Raw genomic sequence first — 27,875 nt, 5'->3', positions numbered from 1 at the left:
TTTAGAAAACTGTGATAGCAATGATACTGGTCTATAATTATTAAAACTATGTCTGTCTCCCGATTTATAAAGAGGGATAACTTTTGCCACTTTCATTCGGTCAGGAAATACACCCGTATAAAATGAGAGATTAAAAATATAACAGAGAGGTTTGATTATCCAAGGTCTTTTTTACGATGACCATGTCTAACCCATTACAGTCAGTGGATGTCTTGTTTTTAGATTTTGCTACAATAGCTATGATTTCTTTTTCAGTGATTTCCCCTAAAAACATAGACTGTACCACTCTGCTATTATTTTTATGCAAATAAAAAAATGAAAGGATTGGTCAAATTATAAAGATGTTTTCAAAAAGTAAAAGGAATCAGAATCATATTAGTTTTGACTAAAACTGTTTTATATTGTTTAGTTGATATCAGTCCATGTTCACTAATTACAGTAAAACAGTAAGATAAGAGAAGCTAATGAAAAACCAATATATTAATATGTTTTTAATATAAGGATGGACTTTCTGTTAGAAACGACTGGGGATTGTGTGGTTCTGAGAACTATGACTCAGGTGGAGTGTATTAATAAAGATACTGTTACTGTGTGAGGTGTGCATTATTCCTGCAGCTTCATCATTAAAAATTATCATTGATTACAGACGCATATGATATTATATATAAACATTTTCTATATTAGAACTTTTTAATGGCAGTAAAAGAAAAAAACACATGAATGTTGCTCTGTGTGTCCACTGCTGAGAAAAGACAGGGAGAGATGTTTCCCTGCGTACCTGTGGGGAAGCCTGAAACACTCACCGTAAAAAAGGAGCAGAGTGTTGTTTGACTGCGTATGCTGGTGTTTTCCACATTAAGTTCCTGGTCTCTCTCACTGAATTCCAGGAGCAGAGCAGGAATATGTGGGGGCTCGGCTCTAAATACTGCAAGGACTAAATTACAGGACAGAGCCAAAGTTTTGGCACTGCACTCACAGCTTTCAGCCATCCAGCCATGCGAATTACACACTCGGTCTGATAACATCTTCCCTTCTTATTCCAAATAAATAAACACTCCTAGTGGCGATTATCACACACATATCAGCTGCAAAATGAGACATGCTTTTCAGCATTACATTTAGCCACAAACCTTAGTAACTCTGGGGCTTTTTTTTGCTCGAATTTAAAATATTTGTATTAATATTTGTATTCCTGTGTTCATAGTGTTTCAGTTCTCTAACTTTAGGTTACATTAGTTTTAGTTTTCTGTGGTTAAAGTTCTAGTTTATATTTATTTGCTTGAGTTTGAGTTTATCCTGCCTCCCCCTGGTGTGCCTGTATGTTTTGCTCTGGATTTTTCCCTTTTCTCTTCTCTGGTTACCCTGGAGAAATGTATTTTAGCTTTTTGGATTTATCCTTTATCCAGTTAGTTTCAGTTGGTACAGCACCAGAGGACACCAAGCCCAGCTCCCACCACTCAGCAGGCATCATGGGAGACAACTCACCAGGGACGACCTGCATCCATTCTTGGATAACAGCGAGTGATAGCACTCATTATGCTGTAGCCTGCAAGTAGCTGATATTCAAGCTAAAGTATTCATTCCCCCCAACCCAGCTCTCCATCTGCTCCAGTGGTTACCCTCTGGGATACACTACACATCACTGCCTTCAAGGACAAACAGATTTTCTTTGCTACACTTCAGTCCTTGAACTCTCTGAAACATTCATCATATATTGATCCCCTGTAACTCTGTATATAACGGTACCACATTTTCATTACTTTACCTTGTGATCATTAGTGTGAACTAAATTGATTAAATTCCATTTTTCCCATTATTTTTGACAACTTCTGGTGCTCCAGATGTTTATACAAGGAGAAACAGTGGGTGATCTGAACTTAAATATGCAGATGAATTATACATATTGCATCATTAAGAAAATAGTGAGTGTAACTCTCTTTGAAAAGAAAAGAGCAGAAATTCGGAATAAAAACAGAGCCTTAATGTCTGAGGAATTAAATAAAAAACAAACAAATGAAAAAACTACCTCATTTTCAGGGGTTCTAACTTCTATTTATTCTGCAGAAAATATACCAAATTGTTGATCTGGCTGTTCCTAATGTGACCTTCCTCATGAATTAGTTTTGCTCTTTCAGCCTAAGAATCTGAATTAAGGTTTCCTTTGATGTTGAGGGGGTCACTGCAACAGCTCCAAAATTCAAATGCTACATTTGGGGTGAACTCCAGACTTTACTAGGTTATTGGTTACGAAATTATAGAGAAGCTGTACATGGAAGAACTGATGAAGAGGAAGCTGCAGAGCTGCAGAGTCTCTAGAGCTTTCCTCCAATTTGGATGTGAATAAAGTGTAACTAAAAGTCTATGGACCTGTAGCTTAAATATATTTTGGTAAATTGCACTGCTTGTAAAATATAATATGTCAAATATTTTCATTGCTATACTTCTATTCCACTCTCTATAGCTTGGTAGATTTTATAAGAAGTACTGTATAAATCAATTGGCCGGGGAACAGCTGACAGACAGCGCAGCAGGATGTCACGGTGTGTCATTATCATTGCCGTTTACCAGTGACGGGTCTGGGCCACTTTCAGGAAGTCAATTTACCAAAACAAAGAAACTAGAGAGCAGAAGAGAAGTCTCCTGTGCCTCTGCTGTTGGACAAGATTCCCACGCACTAACATGAGTGCACAAAATAAACCTTGTGTCATGAAAAGACACAACGTTTTTTTTAACACTGTCAGTCATGAAACTCAATTAATCACACACATAGCAGCAGAAAATGACCTCTTCCCCTCCAACATCGATCCACTTCCTATGTCTCTCTTCTCTGCTGGAATTTCTCATCTGTCTGTACGTATTAACCATAGTGAGGCCAGTCATTTACGCAATGATTCGGTCACAGGGTGCATGACATGGACACCGGCATTATCTGTCAGCACCATCTTCTCTGTCTCGAGCAATAGGCTAATGAACTAAAAGACGGAAACCATCCCATTATACAGCCCATTCCTCCACCTGTCATCCATGTATTCACATGTTGTCTAATGAATCCATTCATTTTTAATGTGTTTATTCCAGCTGCATAGTTTTTCTTCATTTATTTATTACATTTAAATTAAAATTAAATCAGCAAAGATCTCCCTAAACTGTTCAGTGATTGAAAATTAGTTAAATGAAATAAGTTAAATGAAATATGTCAATGGATCAGCACTACCAGTGTGATCCCTTTAAAAACAGTCAAAAGCTACAAAAGGGCTTCATCACCGATAAAAGCTCCTTGACTGTAAAGGTTGATTGAGCTTTTGTGTGGCTTCTTAGCACCAGTCTGGTATTTTAGCTTTCTCCATCTTCATGTGATGTGCTGAGCCAACAGAGACAGTAAATATGTTCACGTGTAGTACTGCAGTCTGACCTGTGACAGCCGTGTAATTGCTCTCGCCACCTACTGCTAACATAAAGCAAACATGATTTACCTAAAGTGGAATTTTACACATCAAGGCACCAGAAATAGTGTTCAACTAAATATTATGACACTCTCTGATCCTAAGTTGAGCTGGGTTGTACTGTGGGTAATACACTGCTCAGAAAAACACAAACACACACACACACACACACACACAGCATGGTGGATATCTATAAGGATATGGACTGGGTAACGTGTTAAGAACAAAAGGATGCTACATTATCAGCCTACAAAGGGCTGAATTCAAAGACACACTAAAAATCAAAGTGAAAAGATGATGCAGCAGCCTGGTTAATTCACTGAAATTTCATTGTAGCAACTCAGAATGGTACTCAGTAGTTTGTATGACCCTTGTGTCATTCTATGGATGCCTCCATGCTGGAAGTCATTTTGTATCTCCTGTTCCAGGAGCAGGTACCAGTCCGGCTGATGGGTTAAGGACCTTCTACTGCCCTGTCCGTACACGCCCAACTGTCCACATCTTCTGAAGCAACTTCCCATTTCCTGGAATGTCCTCCATGATCTTGAGACTGTACTGGGACAGCCAACTTTCTACCAAAGACGTGTAACCTCTGTAGGGTCCAGGTATCACCTCATTCTACCAGTAGTAACACCGCCCCTGGCCAAATGCAAAAGTAGTGAAAGAACAGTCAGAAAAGGTAAGGAGGGAAAAATGTCAGTGTCCCCCACCTGGAAAACCATTCCTGTTTCGTTCTTGCCCCTCTAGTGTATCTGTTGTGACAGAATGTGTATTGACAGGTGTTTTTACCATACAGGCTCAGCACACAACACACAGCTCTACCAGCAGGTCTCAGTCTCCTACTCATATAGGTGAGGCTTGATTAGGTGATGGAGATCAGCTATGCGGGTCAGCGTCCCCTTACACCACACCCTGAATCCACTGCACCACCCCTCCCCTGCAGCTGAACCACAAACCACACTCCGCCATAAATATGTACTTAACTTCCAAGTCTGAGAAAGTGAAGCCAGTGTGGCTTCTGCTTGCAAAAAGATGTTCGATGTTTGAGAAGACTAGAAGGAACAAATCTGCAGCTAGCTTGTCTGTGACTTCAGGAAACACTGTCTGAGTTTATGAGTCAAATTTCAAGATTCACATCATGCTGAATCTAACACGGTGACCATTAGAGCCAAAGAAGAAGGAGAAAGCGTTATGTACTTCAGGAAGAGTCTGACTTGTGTGTCAGTGTCAGTTTCTCACCCCACTCATCATGAGGGTTTTTCTTTTCTAGCACTTTTTAGTGCTTCTCCACTACAAGCCACATTCAACCTGCTTTTTTTTTAAATACTACACATAGCTGAGAATATATTGTACAACGTAATCAGGAAAGTCAGGTAAATAATCACCAGTGGGTAATCAGCTGTCCTTCTTGACACACAGCTGTAGCCTTTGGATGCAAAAGTTCGTCTGCCCTGTCAGTTCTGTTAATCGTGGCAAGCACCCATATGCCGCATCAGTTCCTACATAACACAGAGACTGCTGATGATTAAGTTGTCAGTTTCTGCACATCACTGCTCATTGGAGCTGCTCACACTAACTGCAGTTGGGTAATTAGAATTTCTTGAGTGACATGTGACATCGCCGTCCATTGTGAGTGTAAAATGTCTCGTGTACAGATACTCTATCTCAGAGTGCACTGTATTGTTGACCGCCATCTGCCTTTTATAATGAGATGCAAATAGAATGACATTTGCCTATGTTCAGCTATTCTCTATAGTGAAAATGTATTTCCTTTAATTTCCCATCCCTAACTTGACAATGGTTACTTTACTGTTAAATCAATATTGACTGGTTTGCATAGCACAAAGCGTTACAGGCAGCAGGTTTTTATTGCTGCTTCAGCAAACCACTGAACCTGCACCACTGTCAGGACAGCAACATTTTAGCCCGCTCTGCCCTGCTGTGCTCTAATATGATCCACATACATATTATAGGACATGAACACAGTGAGACACTTCATTCCTGAGACCATTGCTACATAATATGTCACTTAGATTTATCAAAATCTCAAAGCGAGTGCTTTGTCAGGTGGCCACAGCGTAGGCCATGATGTAGAAGAAACAGAAGAGATGAATGTTCCAGTGACAAACCGGTGACACTGTTAATATTAATGAGTGCATATTAAAACAGCTGCACCAGTCGACAGAGAATGCAACCCGCTGCCTTCTCCTCCATTAACTGCTAAATATTTCATGTTCCCATCCAGACTAATCTTAACATATGCTGGTTATGTCTGTGTGGTCTGCTCTGCAAAGACTATTGATGCCTGGTCTATCCTTTTCTCCATCTATTCCCATTTATCTTTGTGCTTTTGAAATTCTTTTTAAAGAAAGTAGCTAAAGCCAGCACAAAAGGTTATTATCACACGTGCAAATAATGAATTCAATATGAAAATGTGTATGAGGAATATTTTCTCTACAAGATGTCACCACAGGGTTCACACGCATCTTCAAACATAACAAGAAGACTGGCTGTACTGAACTATCCACCTTTCTTTCTATGATTTAGTCTGAACTGTGTGTAGATTAGTAAAGCTACATTCATCCCATAGACTGTATACAAAAGATGGATGGTGAATGGACTGATACTTATATAGAGCTCCATCCATCCATCCATTCGCTTCCGCTTATCCTGTTCAGGGGTGCTGGAGCCTATCCCAGCTGTCATAGGGCGAGAGGCGGGGTATACCCTGGACAAGTCGCCAGTCTGTCGCAGAGCTAACTCACAGAGACAGACAACCATTCGCGCTCACATTCACTCCCGCATTCACACCCTATATAGAGCTTTTCTACTTTATCAGAGCATGAGCCAAGCACTTATTTCGATACCTAAGCATACTGAGGTATGGGCTGGCTGTAGCTCAGGAGGTAGAGCAGCTCATCTACTGATAGGAAGGTCGGTGGTTTGATCCTTGGCTCCCCCCATAATCAAAATTACTGACATTCATGCCCCCCCAATCCCCCCCACACCCCACCCATAGCCACAGTGATCATGCATGCTCATATAGTAGTGACTACCATAACTAAATAAAGTAATAAGTAAATAAACATTCAACAATCCTTTGGATAACTTGCATTCAGATCCAAGTAACGAGATGTCGTCACAGTAATGACGACTTGTTCACTTCTAGTATTTCCAGTGACTGATGTAGGAATTAATCTAATAAACCACTTCTGGATTAAGTAGCTGGGACATTTTAGTTCCAGTGTGAAATTGCTTTTTGAATGCCAGGAATCAACAGACATTTATTAGACTGTTTGTGTTCTGCACCTTTGGCCACCATTGATATTTGAACAGGAACATGCCAGCTCTTCCACCAATTAGGATATTTATGCTCTAAATATGTTCACTAATAGAAATTACACGTGTGCGCATGCCAGCAATCAGTTTCTATAATGATACATCACAGAATACTTTAAGTTGTAATATACCAAATGACTCCATGCCACAAAAAAGATTTATACTAAAGAATGATATTTAACAGTAGGGCTGGGCCATATTACACCGTTCATGGTAATACCGGTACAATGTTAGGCATAAGAAAATAAAATATCGCGATAGAATACGGGTAAAACGCGCATGCGCAGTGCCCTTGTTTTCATACGCACATTTCTGAAAAAGTATGGCGGCAACGGAGAATGAGAAGGGGGAAGGTGGATCGTTGAGTGAAAAGGATGAACCAGAACTGGTTTGTAAAAATGGTGCAGCTTCACTGATGTGGAACTGGTTTTGTGTTTGTCCATCAGATACACAACAAAGCACATTTTTTTGTACAACATGCAAGCGGGCAGTCGTTATTACCGTATTTGTTGGACTAAGGTGCTCGTAAATCTGGGAGTAATCTGGGTCCAAAACTTCGTCTGCTTCATGTCCCAAAGTTGAACGAACACTGCGGCATCACTGAGTTAAAAACTGTCTAAATTCTTTCATCTTTGATAAAATGATCAGCATTGCTGCTTTACCAGGTGTAACAATTAAGTTTGACATCCGGGCATCCATGAAAACAGAATTTATTACATTTAACGGAGTTAGAAGTTAGCAGGAAGTTAGCAGAAGTTAGCTCGCTAGTTTTGAGTTAAACGTTAACGTTAAAAGTTAACGTGAAGGTTCCTGATGGTTAGAGACAAATGCAATCTCAGGATGCTGTAAACGGACCAAGCTTCAGTCAGGAGAACAACTGAGATAATCCATCCACAATAGAAGGTTAGTCATTAATATACTGCAACAACATGGGAATAGAGCAGCTGTGATAGAATACAGGATTATTGAATCAATATTCAATAATATTGAAGTGGAGGAAGCAAGAAGAATGAGTTGAATAAAGTTTGATTTATCTGACTGCTTTGTTTCGCTTAATGTGTCTTATAATCCCATGCACCTTATAAGAAAAAATACGTATTTGACTTTTTTATTTGACACACTGCAGTTTCATCTTGCAAAGCACCTCTTTTTAACTTTAGTGGATATTATACATGGTTATGCTCAGGATATGTCAGCCCATTTCTACTGGAAATGCCCTTTAGTTAAACTTTCAGCACGGAATTTGCATTTGCACTGTTAAATTTTTATATAGCTTTAATGCACATAAAAAACAGCTGCTTGTTTAAGTGAAAATAAATGGATGGGTTTTTTGCGCTAGTAAAGTTGTGGAGTTGTATTTTGTCTTGCATCAATTATATCGTCAGTTATATCGTTATCACAAATTTTCAAATGTATATGATAAATATTTTTGGCCATATCGCCCTGCTCTAGTTAACAGTGAACATTACACCATTACATATAAACAGCACAGTCCATATAGTGTCCTCTAGAGATGTTCTTAGCTCTGGCAACAGGTAATGTGATGATAGCTTTCGCACATATTACTAATTCTGTGTCAGCTCAGTCAAAACACCAGAGTTTAGCATGTACAGCTCTTCACACAGACTGAGACGCAGGGGTATTTATACATTTCCCACTTTGGCATAAACAGATATAATTACCAGTCACATTCAGTGATGAATGATTTTGTATAACTTGATTAGTGGATTAGAGTAATGTGCAAAAGTGGTCTAGACCTTGGCTGGGCCATTTTGTAACACCTTGATTCTCTTGTTTTTTTGGCCGTTCTACTGTAGATTTGCTGCTCACAACAAACACCGTAATTACCCTCCATCAGAGTCCAATGCACCTCTTTCCTCCTGCTTCCACTGGGCTGTTATGCACCTGAAAGGACATATTTAATCAATACTCAAATTAAATGCCAGTCCCACCCTCTCTCCCCCTCAGAAAGCTCAAATGTTCAGCTCCATTGAAAATGAACCAAGTGACTCTTTTCCTCCTCATTTCCACAGCATTCTTCACACGCCATCATGTTTGGCATTTTCATAATTATCAAGCTGTAATCAAATTGACTGAAAGTGCACAAAGCCCATGGCACTTGAACAATGTGGTTGAGGTAGAGTCATGCATAAACTTCTCTCTCATCAATTTGACACAGTGCCATAATTGCATAATCTTATGACTCTGGCAGGCTATATTAAGAAAGGTGGTAATAATGCAAATGACTCGAAGGCACAAATGCAATGCATGACAAGTTTCACATGCACACACACACAATGTGCAGCCAAACAAAGCTGGATTCACATGTAGAGCCAATTAGTTTGACAGAGGAGAGCTGTGGAGCTAAGCGTACAGTCACTCATCTCCTTCTGTTGTATCTCCCTGCAGCTGACAGGCCGGGATAAGAAGGGAATGAAAAAGGAATAAGATCAAATACCTGCCAGGGTCAGGCTCATACCAAACCATGAATACTAAAATACATCCATTTATATATTCTGCTGCACATATTACTCTGGCGCAAACAAACATACAAATGAAACCGTATTGTCCTTTGGGTTCACACCTTATGTGAGCTGGGCTGCTTTTCAGAGTTCAAACACACTCAGAGGAGAGGGATTAATGGCATCTAGAGAGCATTTGCCTAGAGCAGCCCCTTCACAGCGAGCCTACCTCCAGGTTACTCCCAACCAACAGACAGCACTGAGGACTTAAGCAACTGAGCAGCATCTTTGTGCCGTTTCCTCAACAAATATCCTTCTATATTTTAACACTATAGACGTTATATCTAACTCATCAAATACATAGTTAGAAATGAAAAGAAAACTCAAAAGAAGACGCACAAAAACACAAAGACAGCGGCAAAAAAAATGGTTGAGTTCATCTTGGGGCCTCGTAAAAGCGTTCGCACTTGTTTTTTCACAGCAGACTCTCCCTGACCAGCTGCCACTCCCAGAACCCTGCCACGGACAGCAGAATTGTTTTTTCTTTATTGGAGCATTGCTTAGTCACCGGCCTTTTCATGCTGGAAAAGAGATGGGCCCGTCGCCTTCTCCAAAGTCAATATTTGCCACAATTACACAAAAGCAGGAGGAGATGGCAAACTGGAGAGAAGCGGAGGGACTAATGATGCAATATAATGGTCATCTACCAATCCAAAAACAAACAAATGGACATGAACGCATGCTGAATAATATATGCACCTTATCGTCCACACACAAATCAGGGATGCACCTTTTTAATCTATGGTGCTTTGAGGCGGTGGCAAAAGGGCCGTCTCCAGCATCCTCACTGAGGTAGAGTGACAGTCTGCAGGCTCTCTCTGCCAAGTCCTGTTTGGGTCATTTGGCTCTGGCTTAGTGTTTATGTGACTGACTGTCTGACTGACTGACTGAACAGATTCCAACTGCCCTGCACCACCTTTAAACTCTCCTCTTAGCCATATGCCACAATCTTCCTCTGCACACACCTCTTCCTACTTAAGAAAGACCTCTTCTGACCAGATGTGCCTTTTACTGTGGATAAAATTCACCAGTTACCCCTCTTTTTGTTTCCTTTGTAGCACCACTGACTCAAATAACTAAATAACATTTTCCATTAAATAAGGCAATTTATTTTGTTGACAAATCCACATCATCTATATCTTTGTATCTTACCCTTTAAGCACATCCTCTCATACTTCAATCAGAACTATGCAGAGCTAGGCATATACCACACATGTAAACCACAACAAAAGAGCCTCCTGACCACACAAAGAGCTACTGTGTTTATGGGCTTTGGCTAAACAACATGGAAAAATCTGAATAATAATAACTTACATACACACGATTGCACCTTTTTAAAACACTATCACCTACATGACAATTCCCCCATGCTCCATTACGCTTATTCCTTTTTACTTCATCCTTTATTTGCATTTTTCCACTTGTGTTTTTCTAGGCCCAAGACATGGAGATGATGACCTCGTTTGTTTGCAACACAAGTGCTGCAGCACACACCGACAGAGACCTCCCTCACCTCACTCTCAGTGCGCTCATCTTTTTTCATGGTCTCCAAAACAGAAGAGGGCTTTTGTTCAGTTGAGGATGATGGGAATTAAATTCATTGACCTGATGTTGGTAAAAACTAAAAGATTTTAATGATCATTAAAATCAGCATAGCTGCCAGTTTTGGCACACCTGTCAGTCAAAGAAGCCATGCTCCTAATGTGAAGCTTCACCTGGATTAAAGTCTATAATGTATAAAAAAGCTCAGCCACAGGTTTTGGAGCCAGCCTCGATTGGTCATTAGAGGAACTGCCGCTTTCTGCAATTATCCATTGGCTTCTTTTTTGAATTTACTATTATGGGTAACATTGTCACACTCTGAGACATTTTGTCGTGGTCCTGAGTCTGACAACTCAGTGTTTTGTGTTTCTTTATTTTCTGTTCTTGTTTATTCTGATTATGTTTTCCGTTAAGATTTGCCATTTGTTAGGTTTCTGTTCTGTGCCTGCCCTGGTCTCTGTCCATGATGTTATTATGTCTGCTCATGAGTCTGTGTCTGTTAAGTTCTGTGTCATAATCTGGATCTCTGTGTCTGTCATGTACTTCCTGTTTTACTTTGTAGGTCTGTGCCTTATGTCAGTGTGTTCAGCTTTGTGCTCTCCCTGCCTCGTCTGTGTAATCAGGGTCAGCCGTGTCTCCCAGCTGTTTCCTCTCAGTCCTGATCACCTCTTGTATTTAGTGTCTGCGTCTGCCCCTGCTTGTTGTCGCGTCGTCCCTCAAACTTCATTGTGTTTTGGTTGCCAACTTGCCTGCCTGTTAGTTTTTCTTTCCCAGTTTAGCTAGTTTTCTCTTCTGTCTGCTACCCCACAATAAAGCACATGTTTTGAGTTCACTCTACCTCTGCGAGTCCAGCTTTTGGGTCCACCAGTCCTGCCTACCTTCACACAGCCATGACACATTTCATATCTCCAGATTAATGATGGAAGTTTTAAATGGGACACTGTTTTCTCTTTTGTGTTTATGTGCTTGAACATCAGACTTAAAACTGTGATTGTGTCTGCCATTTTATCAAGAGAGGTATTCTTACTGGGGGTAATTCTTCTGTCAGGGTGGAGAAGCAAAAAAGGGGGTTTGTGAGCAAGATAGCACAAGGACTATCAGCATACGTGTTAGAGAAGTGAAGTACAGGCAAAGGAAAAGATCGCTTTCTTTAATGAGTTGAAATCATTGTAGATATGGACGTATATGTTAAAACATAAACCCAATACTGACGAAATCAATCAAACGGGTTGTCCTAAGTAATTATGTTTGGATGTGCCTTTTAGAGATTACTCAAATGTTTTTAGTCAAGGAAACTGGAAATTAATATTAAGAAAATTTTGGTTTAAACCTCAGAAAACTTAGATATAGGATTAGCACTGAAGGATGATCCCAGTCTCCAAGTAACTCATATTTCTAACAGGACAGATTCTAGATCCTTACAGAGAATTCCCTTTCTCCATTTATAAATGTCCTTGTGACTCTTTGTCTTCTGCTCGCCCTTGGCTTTGCATGTATTTGCATAAAATCGTGTGCCTATAAGAGAGCTGTGTGTCTATAGGTGCTACATAGTGTGTATTTGCTTTCTTTTTTTCTTTTCCCTTTCAGACCAAGACACAAGAACATACCCTTTGGAACATCATGCTTCACCTGTACTTATGTACACCACACGACATCCAACACATCATCCAAAACCCAAGAGAAAAAGACAGAGTTGACTCAGTCTTTAAAAGACATAAGTAGTTTTTAAGGGTCTGCAGGAAGTGGCTCTGTCATATCAGAGAAATAATGTTGTTACGCACTGCATGTCTGCTTCACCAGCTCTCTTTACTTGCAATGTCTTCCACATCAGCAGGTTAAAAGCTGAACATGCTGAACATTTCTGATCTGTACAGGTTGCTGGTGGAGTGACTCATCCATCACACAGCATTGGCATCTAGTTCAAAACAGCCGACTGCATCTTCTTCTTTGTTCTGCTGTTTCAAATCTGACTCAGAGTTTCACACATGAATGTAAATGACTGGAAATGAAGTACAGTACAGGTGGGTGCTTGTATGGTTTGAGGGATTGTCACCAATGCTAAGGTGGATACAGAAATGGAATCACTGTATAGCTGCAATGCTTCTGCTTCTATACAAAACCAAAATGTTAAAAAACAAAAATCTGATTTTCACTGTGTGGTGGGGCGTGGTTTGTGGTGTCATGCAGGGAAGGCGGACGCACCTGCGCGGCATCCACAATTACGCCCGCTGACATAAATAAGGGGAATTAGGGTTTGTGGTGTTGTTGTTGTGGTAGTTTGCAAGCTGCCACCGCGTCAGTTAAAATGGCTTTGAAATCCAACATGTGAAATCGCCCTGCCTCATTCACGCCACACACTGCATCTTAAAGTATATGGATAACTGTTTGTAGATGGAGGCACCAATATACTGCTATAAAAGCCTGCTCCTGTACTGGCATAAACTGACTGCAGAGGTTTGCTGCAACTGATATTGGGTGATAAGTCCAAGTCAGTGTGTCAGCTCTTCACAAAGGGGTCGCTTTGTGAAGAATTAATTGATTAGGTTGGGTACCGGGAAGGCTGCTTGAAAATCTTGTTTTGTGCACAGAGGTAATGTCACAAAACAGAAAAAGATATTGAAAATTCTAAAACTGATTGTTTGATTATATGATAAGGAATACAAATTTCCCTACTTGGAACTAAATGACCCATTTGTTTCTTCCCAGTGTTGCTCGTAGGGGGTCATCTGTTTGTTGCGGTTATTCTGTAATATTGTCTTTATCTTACAATATAAAACACCTTGAGGCAACTACTGTTGTGATTAGGCATTACAGAAATAAAACTGAATCGAACTGAATACAAAAATATGTGGATTTTAATCATATTGCATGCCAAACATTGCATTGTTCCTGTTCAGTGAACAGGGGAAACAATGTGTTTGTAGCTAAACTTTGATGTCGTAGTTACAAAGTTACTGTTTTGAAAGAGAGGACAGCTATGAGGATACAATGCAGATGTTAAATGAAGTCATTCAACACAAGAATCCAGAGGTAATAAATAAAAATAAATAAATACACGAAAAGAAACATCACCAGCTCTCTTTGTGGGAATCAAATCAAAACTCTCATTTGGGTCGTACCTGTTGAGCATTCAGTTTTAGTTTGATGTTAGGCTGTATGTGGAATACGGGTTGGTATTTATGGGGAAATTATTCCACCGTTCCCAGCAGCAATCCTGCTAACAGACAAAATCAACCAAGTACATGGGCTCCTTGGTAAAGCTAATAATGCATAATTTGTCTTTTCTTATGTTACACTCAGTAGTTCTTATAAAAATCAGAGAATAAACAGCAATACATTGCTCAACTACCGCAAGCAGCACAATACTAATGTGACTTTGTGGAAACAGTGCACTGCTGTAAATAATTAGCTCAGGACAACACATAATCAAGCTGATACTCTGTTAAACAAGGTGATACTGAAAAGAACATTTACTAGGATACATCTTGAAGATGATGTAATAGCTGCTCTATCTGCTGCTTTGCTAATTCCAGGGTCTAATAAAGCCAGAGCTCAGATTCATCTGTTTCCTAATGGAACATATTACTTCAAAGCAGTCAATTGTACCCCCTGTCGCTTTGGCTTCATCACTTTCATTTACTGCCATTACAGACTCTGTCCTTCTCCTCCTGCGCACTCATCTTTTTTGCTTCCCTCATTTCTTACACACATGGTGACATCCGCGCTGACCACCTGGCTTCTTGTCTATTTCTAGCTTTGTCTGTTTCTCTACCTGTCTGTGCTTTCTAAACATGTTTCTCTCTCCCTTAGCCAATCTGACATTCAGTTCACCTGTGTGTTCTCTATCGCACTACAACTCAGCAGCTCCTATTATGCTTTTCACAACCCTAAAGTAAAAGGCTAACACAGGTCTGCTCGTCTGTAAGAAGTGGGTGAACGTAAAATTGAATAATTCAGAGAGGAGAAGAGATGACAAAGTTCAACCTAACATTTTGACACTTGTTTTCTCTGCTTCATTTCAAGAGGCCCTGCCGCTCTGACCAGACACAAAGCCCATTTATAAAGGGTCCTTTTCACTGGTAATAGAAAAGTCACATGGTATTTAGATTGCTGATAGGTTGTGTCGGTCATCTGAAAATGTACTTTGGGATCTATATGTTGCTACTGGTGCTAAGAGATAAGGCAACAAAGACAAGCATCCATGTTTACAGGTGAAAAAACAAAGACAAAGTCAATAAAGATATATTTTGTGTTGACTCACATCTTTCCATGAGGACTAAGACTAGGACTAGGTTAGTCCTAACTAACCAAGGCTAAGGTACCAAAGGTTTTGGTTAGATTTAGAAAAAATGTGTTAGCAAGGCGACAGGTATCATAGAGGTACAACACATGACGTAGGACCAGTACTAAATGGCACCTTGCACCTCTGAGACACCAGCAGCTTTGAATAAACACCTTGGATATCATGTATCCATTTATGTATGTATGTTCCATATCTCCTCCTAGATGAGTGGACCAACCTTGATGAAACTTTGTATAGACATTGACTGGGTCAGTGTGAGTGTAAAAATCTACACTATATTGCCAAAAGTATTCACTCACCCATTCAAACTATTGAATCCAGTTGTGGAGTCTATCCCAGCTGTCTTAGAGCGAGAGGCAGGGTGAACCCTGGACAGGTCGCAAGCCTGTCACGGGGCTAACACATAACTGACAGACAGACAACTATTTGCACTCACAGTCACACCTATGATCAATTTATGGTAAAAATGGCCTGTATTTGTATAGCGCTTTTACTAGTCCCTAAGGACCCCAAAGCGCTTTACACAACCAGTCATCCACCCATTCACACACTGGTGATGGCAAGCTACATTGTAGCCACAGCCACCCTGGGGCGCACTGACAGAGGCAAGGCTGCCGGACACTGGCGCCACCGGGCCCTCTACACGTGAAGGCAGACAAGTGAATATGTTTTGCAATACAGTGTATATGGTGTATACAAATATTTACACAAATCCCATAATTGTTAGTATTTGAACACTTAACAGTTCAGTTGACTAATATATCATAGCCTTACAGCATCGGGTGGCTGTAGCTCAGGTGGCAGAGCAGGTCAGCCACTAATCAGAAGGTCGGTGGTTCGATCCCAGGCTGCCTCCTGGCTACATGCCAAATATCCTTGGGCAAGATACTAACCCCATGTTTGCCTACTGGTGGTGGTCAGAGGGCCCGGTGGCGCCAGTGTCCGGCAGCCTCGCCTCTGTCAGTGCGCCCCAGGGCAGCTGTGGCTACAATGTAGCTTGCCATTGCCAGTGTGTGAATGTATGGGTGAATGACTGAATGTAGTGTAAAGCGCTTTGGGGTCCTTAGGGACTGAGTAAAGCGGACAAATGCAGGCCATTTACCATCATGATCATGGTGTATGTAGGTATGTGTGTGTATGTGTGTATGCATAGTGTGGGGTTTGCAAACACCATTAATAATCCTTAACAAATACATAATATATACAAAAGTAGATGCACCAGTGTCATCAGACAGTAAGTGTAATTGTCACTTATCAGCTATGATCAAATATACTGCTCAAAAAATTAAGGGAACAGCTGAACAATTTTTAACCTTCTGGTGTGAATGTCATGTTTCTGAAACACAATGTTTTGTGTTTTTAAGACTCCTAAATACTGGTTACTTACTCCTTAATCCCATAATAACGAGATTCTTAATTATCCTTAATTATGTTCAGTTTCATTCTTAGTTTACCGTTTACTTTTTCTCCTTCATGTTTTTCTTTGTATTTATCTTTTGTTATCTATTTATAGCTGCTTGGAATTATTATTTATTTTTTTTATCTTTCTAGAGGTTTTTGAATCCTTGGTTCCTGGTTTTGCTTTATCCATAGTTGAGTTTATATTTCCTTGTTTGGTGTTTGGTAGTTTCTACTTCCTTGTGTTCTTTTTAACTTCTCTAGCCTTTGTCCCTGTTTTAGCTGTTGCGATTATGTCATTTCCTGTTAACCCTTGTCTTGTATGTTTAGTATTGAATTCTACTTTCCCCACTCTCATTTCCCCGATTGTTTGCATTAAATGATAATTAATAAAATTATTACTTTTTGTACACATTACTCACATAAACATATATTATAACCTTACTGATTAGTAAATACAAAATATTACAAAGGTAGCATAGCTGATATGTTGTTAGCACTATCACGTAACAGCTAGTCTGGGTTTGAACCTACTGGCTGGGCCCTTTCTGTGTGAAGTTCAAATGCTCTAACCCTGCCTGCATGAGAGCCTCCTCCTCCCCCCCCCCCCCCCCCCCCCCGTCCAAAGACAAAACTTATTTCATCATTTTTAAACTGTCTAAAAATCTGAAAGTGAATTTCTTTCTGTCTCTTTGCCCTATGGTATACCGGCAACTTAACCAGAGTGCAGTCTGCCTCTCACCCTATGATAGCTGGAATAGGCTCAAGCACCCCCTCCCCGACCATGAACTGTGGGTCGATCACTGGCTGCTCCAGTCTGCATGCCAAAGTATCCTTGGACAAGATACCAAATCCCAAGTTGCTCCAGATGCGTTCATCGGAGTGTGAATGTTACATAGAAAGCACTTAGATGTAAAAAGAAGTGCTCATATGAATGGGTGTGAATGGGTGAATGAGACATGCTGTATAAAGCGATTTGAGCACCCACGTGGAGCAGAAAGTGCTATATAAGAACCAGTCTATTTACCATGTTTTAATTTGCCATTTATATTAATGCTTATCATAATGTGTTATCTAATTTGAGACCAAACCAATTTTCAAAGTTTCCTTTGATTTTTCAAAATAGAAAAAGGCAATAAAGACTACAATACAACTACAATAACCATTATCAGTGAAACATTTTGCAGTTAGTGCATGCTGCAGAAGAAAAAGAGAAATGCTATAAATAATCTTTCTTCTTTGTTGTTTTCATTTCATTTCATCTGTGAAAGTACTTCAGCATCCCAATGGACGTGCCAGATCTCGGGTTATTTCTACCAAATGAATTTCAAATTCAAATGAATTTCAAAGTATTACTTTGCCCTTGAAAGGAAATTTTTATATTTCTATTTTAAAGGCTTTTAAAATAGAAATAAATAGGTCTTTATCTTTAATAGAGACATATCTAAGATATACTGAACAAGGTCTAGAAGGGCTGAAAAACTGCACAGGGGCAACTTTAATAGCGGCAGGACGTGGCTTTTGTTTATTTTTTCATACGATGAAACACACGATTTATATACTGGTATATAGATTATATATAGAGTATATAAGGAATCCTGTTTAAACCACTGCATACGTTGCTTTCATATGATACTGCGTCCTCTTCTTATCTGCCGCCTAAGTAAACTGCTCTGGTTTGGGGGGGGGGTTTAAACAAACAGCTGCTGTAAATAATATATGACTGTTTGGGTATCTATTGATTGAGACTCACCCACGGCCTATAAAAATACAGCATACTGCAGCCAGATACCTTATGTGTGTAGTAGTGAGTTTCAGAGAGTGCAGGGACTTTATTTTAGCATGCCCATGAATTTTTAAGAAAACCAAAACCACCTGAAGATCCTATGATTTCAGCTCTGAGACCTTCTGCTGTCTGAACTGTGCGACTCATCCATCTGTCAAAAACATTATTCAGTAACAGAGCCAAGTTCTCTCATCATTGATTATCAACTTCATAATCTGACTGCAGGCACAGCGTGAGTGTAAAAAGGAGACTGTTAAATTCAGAAATAATGAAATGAGCTCTTGACGGAGATGTGCTTACTTTACCGAGAGCTCTCGAGGTTATAAATGAGCTCAAGAGCAAACTTAATTGATACTTTCATTATTTCTCTTCTCCTTATGCTCCACGGAGCTGACAAAGCAAGTGTAGTATGACTGTGTTTTACTATTGTATTTATACAGGCAGCACAATGTGAAGAGAAACAAATAGCTTCCAAAAGTTTACCGTACATTGTAAATCTGTTTTCATTGTCACCTGAAGCCTTTGCCCTTGTCCCACCGTCTTACACAAAGTGTCTGCTGTTGCCAGTGCCTTGACATGCGGGTCACTGCAATATTGGTCATGAGAAAACAATCCCATTTTACATGTCTTACAATGCTGGAGGGCTACAAGGTGCAGGATTTTTTCTATATTTGTTTAGTTTAGTTTTTTGTTGTGTTTTACCCAGTACATAGGTTTCTTTTGCAGTAGGCTATTCAACCATCCAGCATATTTTTCAAAACATCAAAAACATCAGATGATCATTGTACATGTTATGCTATTGTCCTGCACTTTGGTTCACTTTTCTGCACTCCATCTTTACTTTCACTTCTAATTTATTTTAACTTCTACCCGCTGGTTAGGTTCCCACACTAAAAACTAGCTCTTAGTTTTAGAAAACGAGTGTGGTTTCTGTTAAATCATCTGTAACCCTTTGGAAAATAAATAGTTAGGACAGACGTGCATCACTAACGCCAAACTCCCAAACTGCACTATTTCTCTCCCTGAAATGAAAATGGCCTTCTACATAATACTGTTAGTATTTGGGATATGTCTTCTTTAACCCAAATTTCCCTTACAGTTTTGTATTTTGATTATATCTGCAGCTATTCATGCCAGTACTTAGACCACATTCATTACCCACCCATCGACCCCCATCTGATATCTGCTTATTTTGTTTCCACTTCCAGTGCCTTTCTGCCTTTTTCACCTCTAATAACAAGATGCATATTACAGCACAATTACACTACATTCAGGAACAAAGAATTTACTTTTTCTTTTGATTTTTGATTTTCATGTGTGCTGCTGATCAAAATCGGATAAAACTTACACTTCATTTAGCGTACTGTTAACTCTGATTACCATTTCTGTTAATCACTTCTCACTTGTACAGCATTACAGTACATTAACAGTTTATCAGTTAAAATAGACTTATATTTAGATCCATGATCACTTTAACCGGCCAATTATTAAGAATTATTAAGAATTCCTAAAAAGTTTTTAGACATGTTGATCAGTCACCTGCCATAAAAAACCCATCCTGGATATTAAAGACTCCTGTGAATACTTGGAAAAAGAATCCTTGATCTAAAAGTAAAAAGTTTCAAATGATTTCTTATCCAATTTATTATAGAGTTGAAATATTTCTATCCATTGTAAAAAGTCCCAGTTCAGAATTTTTATTGGAAGGCAAATTCTGGAAAAAAAGAAGATATTAACAAAATCAAATTAAAATTACATTTCCTTTATTCTTTAACCAGATAAAATGTGCCAGAATAAAAATATACCACTCTGCCAGCTTCGTGGACTGGAGGAGGACATTTTTAGAATGACTGCTTTAGCAAACGTAGCAATAAAATCCTATGAACACCTCACTACACATAAAACTTGTATTAAAGTGTCAATAATAAAAGTAATTTTTCTGGAGTAAAAACATTCAATCATGTATGTTAGCCAAGCTGGTTAATAAGAGAAAACGTATTTGTTACAAAGATAAACGGGTGCTTGGTTTTTTGCTAATGCTACCTCAAGCACAGCTCAAAACTGATCTCAGACCAGTTAAAGTAGAGACTGTAGCCCAGGAGATAGAGCAGGTCACATACTAACCAGAAGGTTGGTGGTTCAATCCCAGTCTGCATGCCAAGTAAGGGCAAGATACTAACCCCATGTTGCTATCTGGTGCATCCATATGTGGATGTCAGTTATTGTTAGTTTGCAGAAGCACTTTGTGCAAACGGGCAAATGTACAACTTGTGTAAAGCGCTTTGAGTGCTCACGATAGAGTAGAAAAGCGCTATAAAAGAACCCGCAGCTTGCCTGTCACGCTAATCTTGCATCATTTCCTGTCATACAACGCACATGAGCAAAACCAGCTGCAAGCTGCTGGCTTCTCAGCTTGACAAGCTCCAGCTTTTATTAACGGGACATTCCCCTGTCAGTGCATAGCCCATGCAGCTGCGTTATTTCTGTGTTCAGAGACAATAGTCAACTGCGTCAAGATGGTAGTAATTTAAAAGATGTATATAAGTAGGACTGTGAGAAGCTTTATGAGGGAACAGTTTGACATGAAAGGAGAGAGTCTGCTTTACTTTGGTACATCACTTTGGTATATTTTTAGATTTCCCTAGACAAGCACTTCTTGACTTGTTTGCTGTGAATGTAATAATTTTGTATGTATTTAATGTGAATCACAACACTCCTCTTAAAAGAAATACTTTGCAAACTCCCTTTAAAGGTGAAGAGACCTGTGGAAAAATTAGGGTCAGAGATTTGCCATCAAGATCTACTTATTGACGTAAGCACACAGCTAGATTTCAGTGTAAATGTTAGTTTGCTATGGCCCCAGTCACACAGGCCTGTAATCAGTAGGGGAAAAAATTGTATTCTGCAACCAGCTGCTGAAGGTTGCTGGCAGTTGCAATAAAATTGATTGCTAAAGCCTCCCACAGGCCTAGAGACCAATCAGTAACCCCTGGTAACCAGTCACTAGGAAGAAGAGTGTATTTTGTATTACCTGACCGATTGTTGAATGCTTGCACGAGGTTGCTTGGTGTCCCCATGTGAAACTGGTTGCAAACAGGCAGATGTTGCTGTAACGAAAACTTCCTTGTAATTGCAGATTGTCACAGACGGCCATAGTCTGTATGGAAGACTGCAAACACTTACCAGCGACTTGCTAAGTGGTAGTAAAACTGTGAAGAGGGCTCCTCTATGATAAGTTAGGCAGTGCTCGCAAACAAGTTGTCATCTTCCATGCAAACTAAGGATGACTGTGACACTCTGATCCCAACCAAAGCAATCGCAAGAAGGTTTTTGGTGTAGCATTGAGATATGGCAGATTTCACTCAGCGATACTCACCAACCACTTGCCAACCAATGGAAAAATACATATTTTCCCCTAGCAACCAGAGGTCACCAGGGTGTCACCAAGTTGTCTTACACACTCTGCAGTAACTGCGTAGTCTGAAGTTTGACAGGCTAGTCTTGTCTCAAACACTTTCAGAAGTGATGACTGTAATATCTGAATATTAAAGTCAACTGCATGCCAAACCTTGGACCAAAAATATGACACAAAATTCTTCTAGAGTACAGCTTAACGAAAATAAAAAGCAAACAGCACAACACATTAATTAGTTAATTAATTACATGAATGCCTGGTAAATATCTTTAAATATTAGCAAGTTAACAGATATAACAACTATTAGCTAGTTCATACTGGTTGAAAATTGGTGCAGGTTTCTTTTTAGCTACATAGCAAAGATGGTGACCACCGAGGAAACGTTTACTGATTCTAACCCTAACCCCTAAGCTAAGCTAGAGCATCCAAGTACATGTATTACACAGCATTTAGCACAAGTGCAGAAGTATGACATTTGAGACGCACCCATCTGAAACACATTAGCACATTCCAGTTATTTACATCCGCTTTAGCTCAAATTACCACTGTGCCTAAACACAGCCTCGTGGAGCTTGCAGCATTAATGTAGATTTTCAGTCTTTTTATTTGGCGTAGAATATAATGAGTGCAGCTTGCTAATACCATAAAGTGACAGAGGCTAGGCAACTCATTATTAGGACTATCATTACATCTATTCCTGCCTGACAAAAGACCGGGAAGGGGGTGGGGGTTAAGCACAAAGAGCCACAGGGGAAACACACACGAAACACAATCACGCTTCACCATTAATCTGTGCTGTCAAACATAAACGGGCACACAGATACATAAACACGGGCACGGTGAAGTGGTGACATGTTTTCCTGCCTGTAGGTTTGAGGATATGTTCACTTGGTTTCTCACTTACACGTATGCACATGGACCTACCTGTAAAAAATATGATGTGAAAAACAAAAGGGGAAGGTGGGAGGCAACTAATGAAGGAGGAGAAACAGAAGTGAGGGGTGATGGGTGGAGAAGAGAGGACTGTCAGATAATTTGACACTTATCTCAGCTGTTAGAGTGAGAAAGTGAGAAATGATACCTCATTTCTGTGTGACTGGAGCAGACAGGCTTTGCTGCACAGACAGTATTGTGTGCATAACATGTTCAACATAATAATTCTATATATTCTATCTTCTAAACTAAAATATGATACAAGAAGATTTTTTCAGCAGCCTAAGTGACACTTTTATTGATTTAAAACTTTCAAATCCATGCTGACATTAGTGCAAAATTTGTAAAGTCTTGATTTGCAACTTATTTTATTTGGTTCTATCTGGGAAACACAGCAAGTGCACCTTGTTTTTAAAATAATATAGAAATTCTACTCTTGACAGTATGATAGTTTGTCCTTCTTCATGCACGTAATCTCCTTTTGGATTTTTGAATGAAGTATGAGAAAGGATGTTAGCATGGCTCCTGGCAGTTTATGCAGAGTGCCAGACCAGGAAGTCCATGTGATGAGCACAGCTCTTGGCCTAACCTGATTAAGACCAAGCCAAGACCCACTCAATTAATAGGACCAATTGACTCAGTCCCACACAGCTGCCGTCTTTTCTAGGGAGCACTGCAGCAAATGAACATTGATTGAACCGAGCACGAGGTTTATGCTGAGGACTAATTCCTTCCATATTCTTCCTCACCACTTTCACCCAGAATGATTTCTCTATATTAAAAATTCCAAAAAATCTCAATGATAACGATTGCAAGAATCCATGAATGACAAAGTGAAAAACAAACATTAAATCACAGATCATTTGACAAATGTGTTTAAAACGTGTGACTCTGTATGGTCTTTCCGTCATGCTGTTTGAGAGCTGTTGGCTACAGCATTCACCACGACAGTGGTCTATAAATAATAACCTTCCTCCAAGTGTATGATTCAGAAGCTTTGATGTCTGCAGTGGGATGCAGCACCTCAAGCCCATATGTGTGTGACATCATGTCTGTTCTTATATCTAGATGGAATCTGTCTCTTTAATTGTTTTAACTCCTTCATCTACTGCCAGCAGACGAGAACATCAGCAACACGTCTTCAGTGTCAAATGCACAAAAAATTACCTAAAGTATACAAAATCTTGTTGTTTTACACTTTGGATGAAGTAGCTCCATTTTGTTATATGAGGCTAACCAGTAAAATATTTCAGATAGAAATGAATGGAACAACTGTCTTGAGTGAAGATTGGGCCTGCAACTTTTTTTTATTTGCTGTTTTCAATTAACTGTAAGAAAAATTTTGAGAAGTGTTTTTTTTTTTAAGCAAGTTGAAATCTTCAAATTAGAGGTTTTTTTAAGAGCATATAATAGCAAACTTTGGGTTGATCCCAATGAGTTTGATGAATAACTAGATCAATTTAACTGATTATTGAAAAAGTGGACAATTAATCCTCTGTCAAGAGACCAGTCAGTAAACTGACTAACTGTTACAGGCCTGTTGCAGAGACCGGTTTTATTAAGCAGTCAGCTGTAATGTGACGGATGCATTAAATACAGTTCTTGTTCACGTAGCAAAGGTTGGAGTACATTTAAGACAAAGAAGGTAACGACTCACATCTCAAAGCTTCCTATTTAAATCGATTTACGTTTCTTGATTGTTTAAACAATCACATATCTGCTTCTGGAACCTGTCAGAAGCAGATTGGCATATTCAAATACTTTGCTTCATCTAGCCAAGCTGATAAGAGCACCTGCTTAAAAAAGTGGGTCCCAAAAATGAAGTAAATCCGGCTCTGTTTGTGTCATACATCATGTTACATTAAATTGCGCAGCAGATTCAGATTTAAAAACTGCAGTCATTCCTTTTATTGGTTTGGGCATTCTCCTATTGTAACATATGCAAATTTTCTATTGGCAATGTAGAAGAGCCCTGTCGATGAAATGACTGATTATTATGGGCCTAGTGCAGCACTGATCTTATTAAGCGGTCAGCCATGATACGATAATCTGCAAGCAATGCATTTCTTTCAACCAAGTCAAAGCAGGTAATTGGCCAAACCCAAGGTGTCCAAAAAACAAGGGTTGTCCAGAGCATTTGGCTCTATACATGCTGCTTACTTACAAAACTGTTTACCTACCAGCCTTTGTTATGCCCAATGTCACAATACATTAAAATTATTCCACTTGTGCAAATTTAAAAATTGTGGCAAAGAGGTTTTTGTGTTGTCAGTGAGGCCAGTATGGATTGGCTATGTACACTTTCCGTTCTCTCCAGGGTTTGTCTTCAACAGCCTTTCCTGCTCTGAACTGAAGGGACTACTGGAAGTGCATTAGTGGTGTTGCCACATTTGGCACGGAGTCTGCTAAAACAGTGGTGCAGCCGCACAAAGCAAACAGTCTTGAACAACAGAAAATAAAGTGCTTTCAGATATCACTCTAGCAGGGATGAATGGCATTTACAAGTAATTGTTATTGCCATTTGATTCAGCTCCCAACAAAATGGCTTTTCACAGAAACACATCAACACACCAGTATTCACTCAGACACAAAGCTTCCATCACCTCTACAGAGAGACGCTTAGGTGGCCTTCTCCCATTCGCACCAGTGTCTGTTTTAATGAGGAGCTAATGCTATACCATTTAAAAAAACACATATCTGCACCTGTGTCACAGCCAGAACCCAAATGGATTTATATTTAGACGTCTGAAATGTCTCCCTCTTCCACAGGAGTAGCTACACACACTCTCCCATCCTGCCCTCCCTGCCTCCCACAAGCTCCTGACAGGCAGAAAGGCCACAATGAATTCTTGACATCCATTCGTGTTAATTACAATGGCTTCACCAGTACGGCTGGAAATGTGTAATTATCAGCACCTCGGCAAGTGGAAGGCCTGTGTTTTAGCCGCTCACAGGGAAACAGTTCCACTTAGACCATTTCTTCTTTAGACAATGAGGGCGTGAGCGGAGTCCTTAGAATTTCGGTGTCAGCCAATGTGTGGCCTGCGTGTGCTCTAAGTGTTTCCTATGAATAATGTGGAGTTACACGATACAGCGTTAGGAGACTTTGTAACCTTTCTTCTCACACTTCATGAAGACTCGTGTATACTTTAAAGTGAGAGATTTTAAATGTCCAAATAGGAGAGGAAGGGAGAGGAGTTGGAAAAACCTTGAGTGAGATCAGGATCTGCCTTTGAGCATCTTGCTCCCTGCCTGGTCCCATAATCTTTTCTATCCCGCTGTCACACATAACTGGTTTATTGAAGTCACTGGCTCACCACCGCTCACAGTCTCACATAAACTCCAATCACCCTGAATAATCGATGCAAAAAACTAAAACAAAACAAAAAAAGGGAGAACTGAACACCCCAAACACGATATAATCTCTCACCCGCCTACCTACCCAGCATGGGCCCAAACACACACGGGCTGCTCATTGCATCTGTTCACAAGACACTCTTGCCAAAGACAGAAAAAAATAACTGGCCTGTGCATCCTGCCTCCTCTCTCTCCCCGGCATCTTTATTGTGCTTGAACAGAATAGAGTGCTGTGACAGAGATCAGACTAAGGCAGGACTCCCGTGTGCTCATCCTGGGTGTGAAGTACAAACGCTCTGGGGAACCTTTCTGCTAAAACTGCATCACTAAAACATGCAGATGACACAGAGTTAAGCTTGGACACAGTGTCCACAATAGAAAAAACTACAGCACGAAATAAAACTGAATTAAACTAATCACTCTTCATTTCTTAGAAGCAAAGAGTACAAGACTAAAACTGTTACTATGGAACTTAAAGCCATCACGCAAATTTTCCATCAGTGGCTCTGAGAAAACGTTTTCCTAGAGCACGTCACTATTTAGAGGGATACATGTGGCGGAGAGAAGCGCACATATCTGTTTTTACTTTTAAAGTTGCATACTTGAAAATACTCCTAAATGTATATCAGTCACATAAAGATTAATATTGCACCGTTGTTTTCTATCAAAAACACGGTTTAACTGTGTGTAATAGCCACGAGATAATGAGCTCATCAGAGAGCTCCTGCTTGTTACTCACGGGTGCCATCGAAGCGGGTGGCTATTGTGTCCAGGAAGGTGTTTTGCGGGGCCAGTAGCCCTCTCATTACTGGCATCCTGCTCCGGGTAGACTGGGTCCTCCTGCCTCTGCGCCCTGGGGCAGCGCTTGACTCCTGCTCAGACCCGAAACTCGGCAGGAAGCGAGAGGTGCCCGGTGCGCATCCCAGCCCCTGGAGAAGCGCACCGATTCGAGATACGCGCGGTGGCTCCACCTTGGCACCGCGGGGGTTGTGACCATAATCAACTCAGCACAGAGCGAGTCTTAACCGTGGGATGCACCTGTGCACCTCCCAACGGGGGTGAAACAACCAAACAAATAAAAACGCCAGTGTGTGCGCGCGCTGTTACGAGACAAGGATGGATGCAAGTTTTGGTGCTGATGGTGAGTGGAGTTAATCTTATAGCTGCAAGCTCCTCCTCAACTCTCTCTCTCTCTCTCCCTCTCTCTCTGCGTTGTTATCTTGCCACAACTGAGAGCAGATGCCGAGTCACATGAGGCCTTTCGGGTCCTTGCCAAGCCGTGATCCTGTTTCAAAGTGGAGGTGGGAAACAACAAAGAGACTGGTTTGGAAGCCAGTGGCCTTTTCCTCGATATGATCAGTAAAATCCAATTAAACGCAGCTACCTGTTGGGTTGGGGAGAAACGCTCCGTTTGCTGTTTGCTGGAAGCGAGCCCTGCGGAGGCTTTGTAAGTGCTGGAGGCTGGATTACACAAAAGGCACCTTTGCGCATCTTACAGTGTCTTTATGAATCCGGTTCCTAAAGTTAGAAATGAACACGGAAAGACCTGCACATTGTATTTCTGGCTTTAACGTTTCATAAGGGTGCTATCAATCAGGATACAAGATAACTGGACTGTTCCGCTCGCTCTTGGGTTTCCTCGGACCGCATGGATGCGTGCAGTTGAATACAGCGGAAGGAAGCGCTGATCTCGTATTAAAGTCTGCTTCCGCCATCTCCTGGTGGAACAGCGCAAGTTAACCGGATAGTATCTTGTCTGAATTACTGTAGTACAAATTTTATTATCTGAAACCAAATTCTGTATCCTAAGTCCTTTTGTTGAACCTGTCACTTTTCT

At 40.3% G+C, this 27,875-nt stretch overlaps 1 protein-coding gene across 1 annotated transcript in view; it reads right to left on the bottom strand.

The window, feature by feature from the left end:
• kcnh3 (potassium voltage-gated channel, subfamily H (eag-related), member 3) overlaps positions 1-27,668 on the bottom strand; it is a 165,460-nt gene extending 137,792 nt beyond the window's left edge. Inside the window, exon 1 of the mRNA XM_084954961.1 lies at positions 26,778-27,668. Coding sequence (XP_084811087.1) covers positions 26,778-26,853 — 76 coding nt within the window. The 5' untranslated portion in view covers positions 26,854-27,668. The remainder of the gene's footprint in view (positions 1-26,777) is intronic.
• Positions 27,669-27,875: the final 207 nt, after the last annotated feature.

This window comes from Perissodus microlepis, chromosome 16 (genome assembly GCF_051167445.1).
Source record: "Perissodus microlepis isolate ML-2025 ecotype Zambia chromosome 16, ASM5116744v1, whole genome shotgun sequence".
NCBI classification, from domain to species: Eukaryota; Metazoa; Chordata; class Actinopteri; order Cichliformes; family Cichlidae; genus Perissodus; species Perissodus microlepis.
Note: the sequence above shows the minus strand (reverse complement) of the source record. Positions and strands in the feature narration are given on the sequence as shown.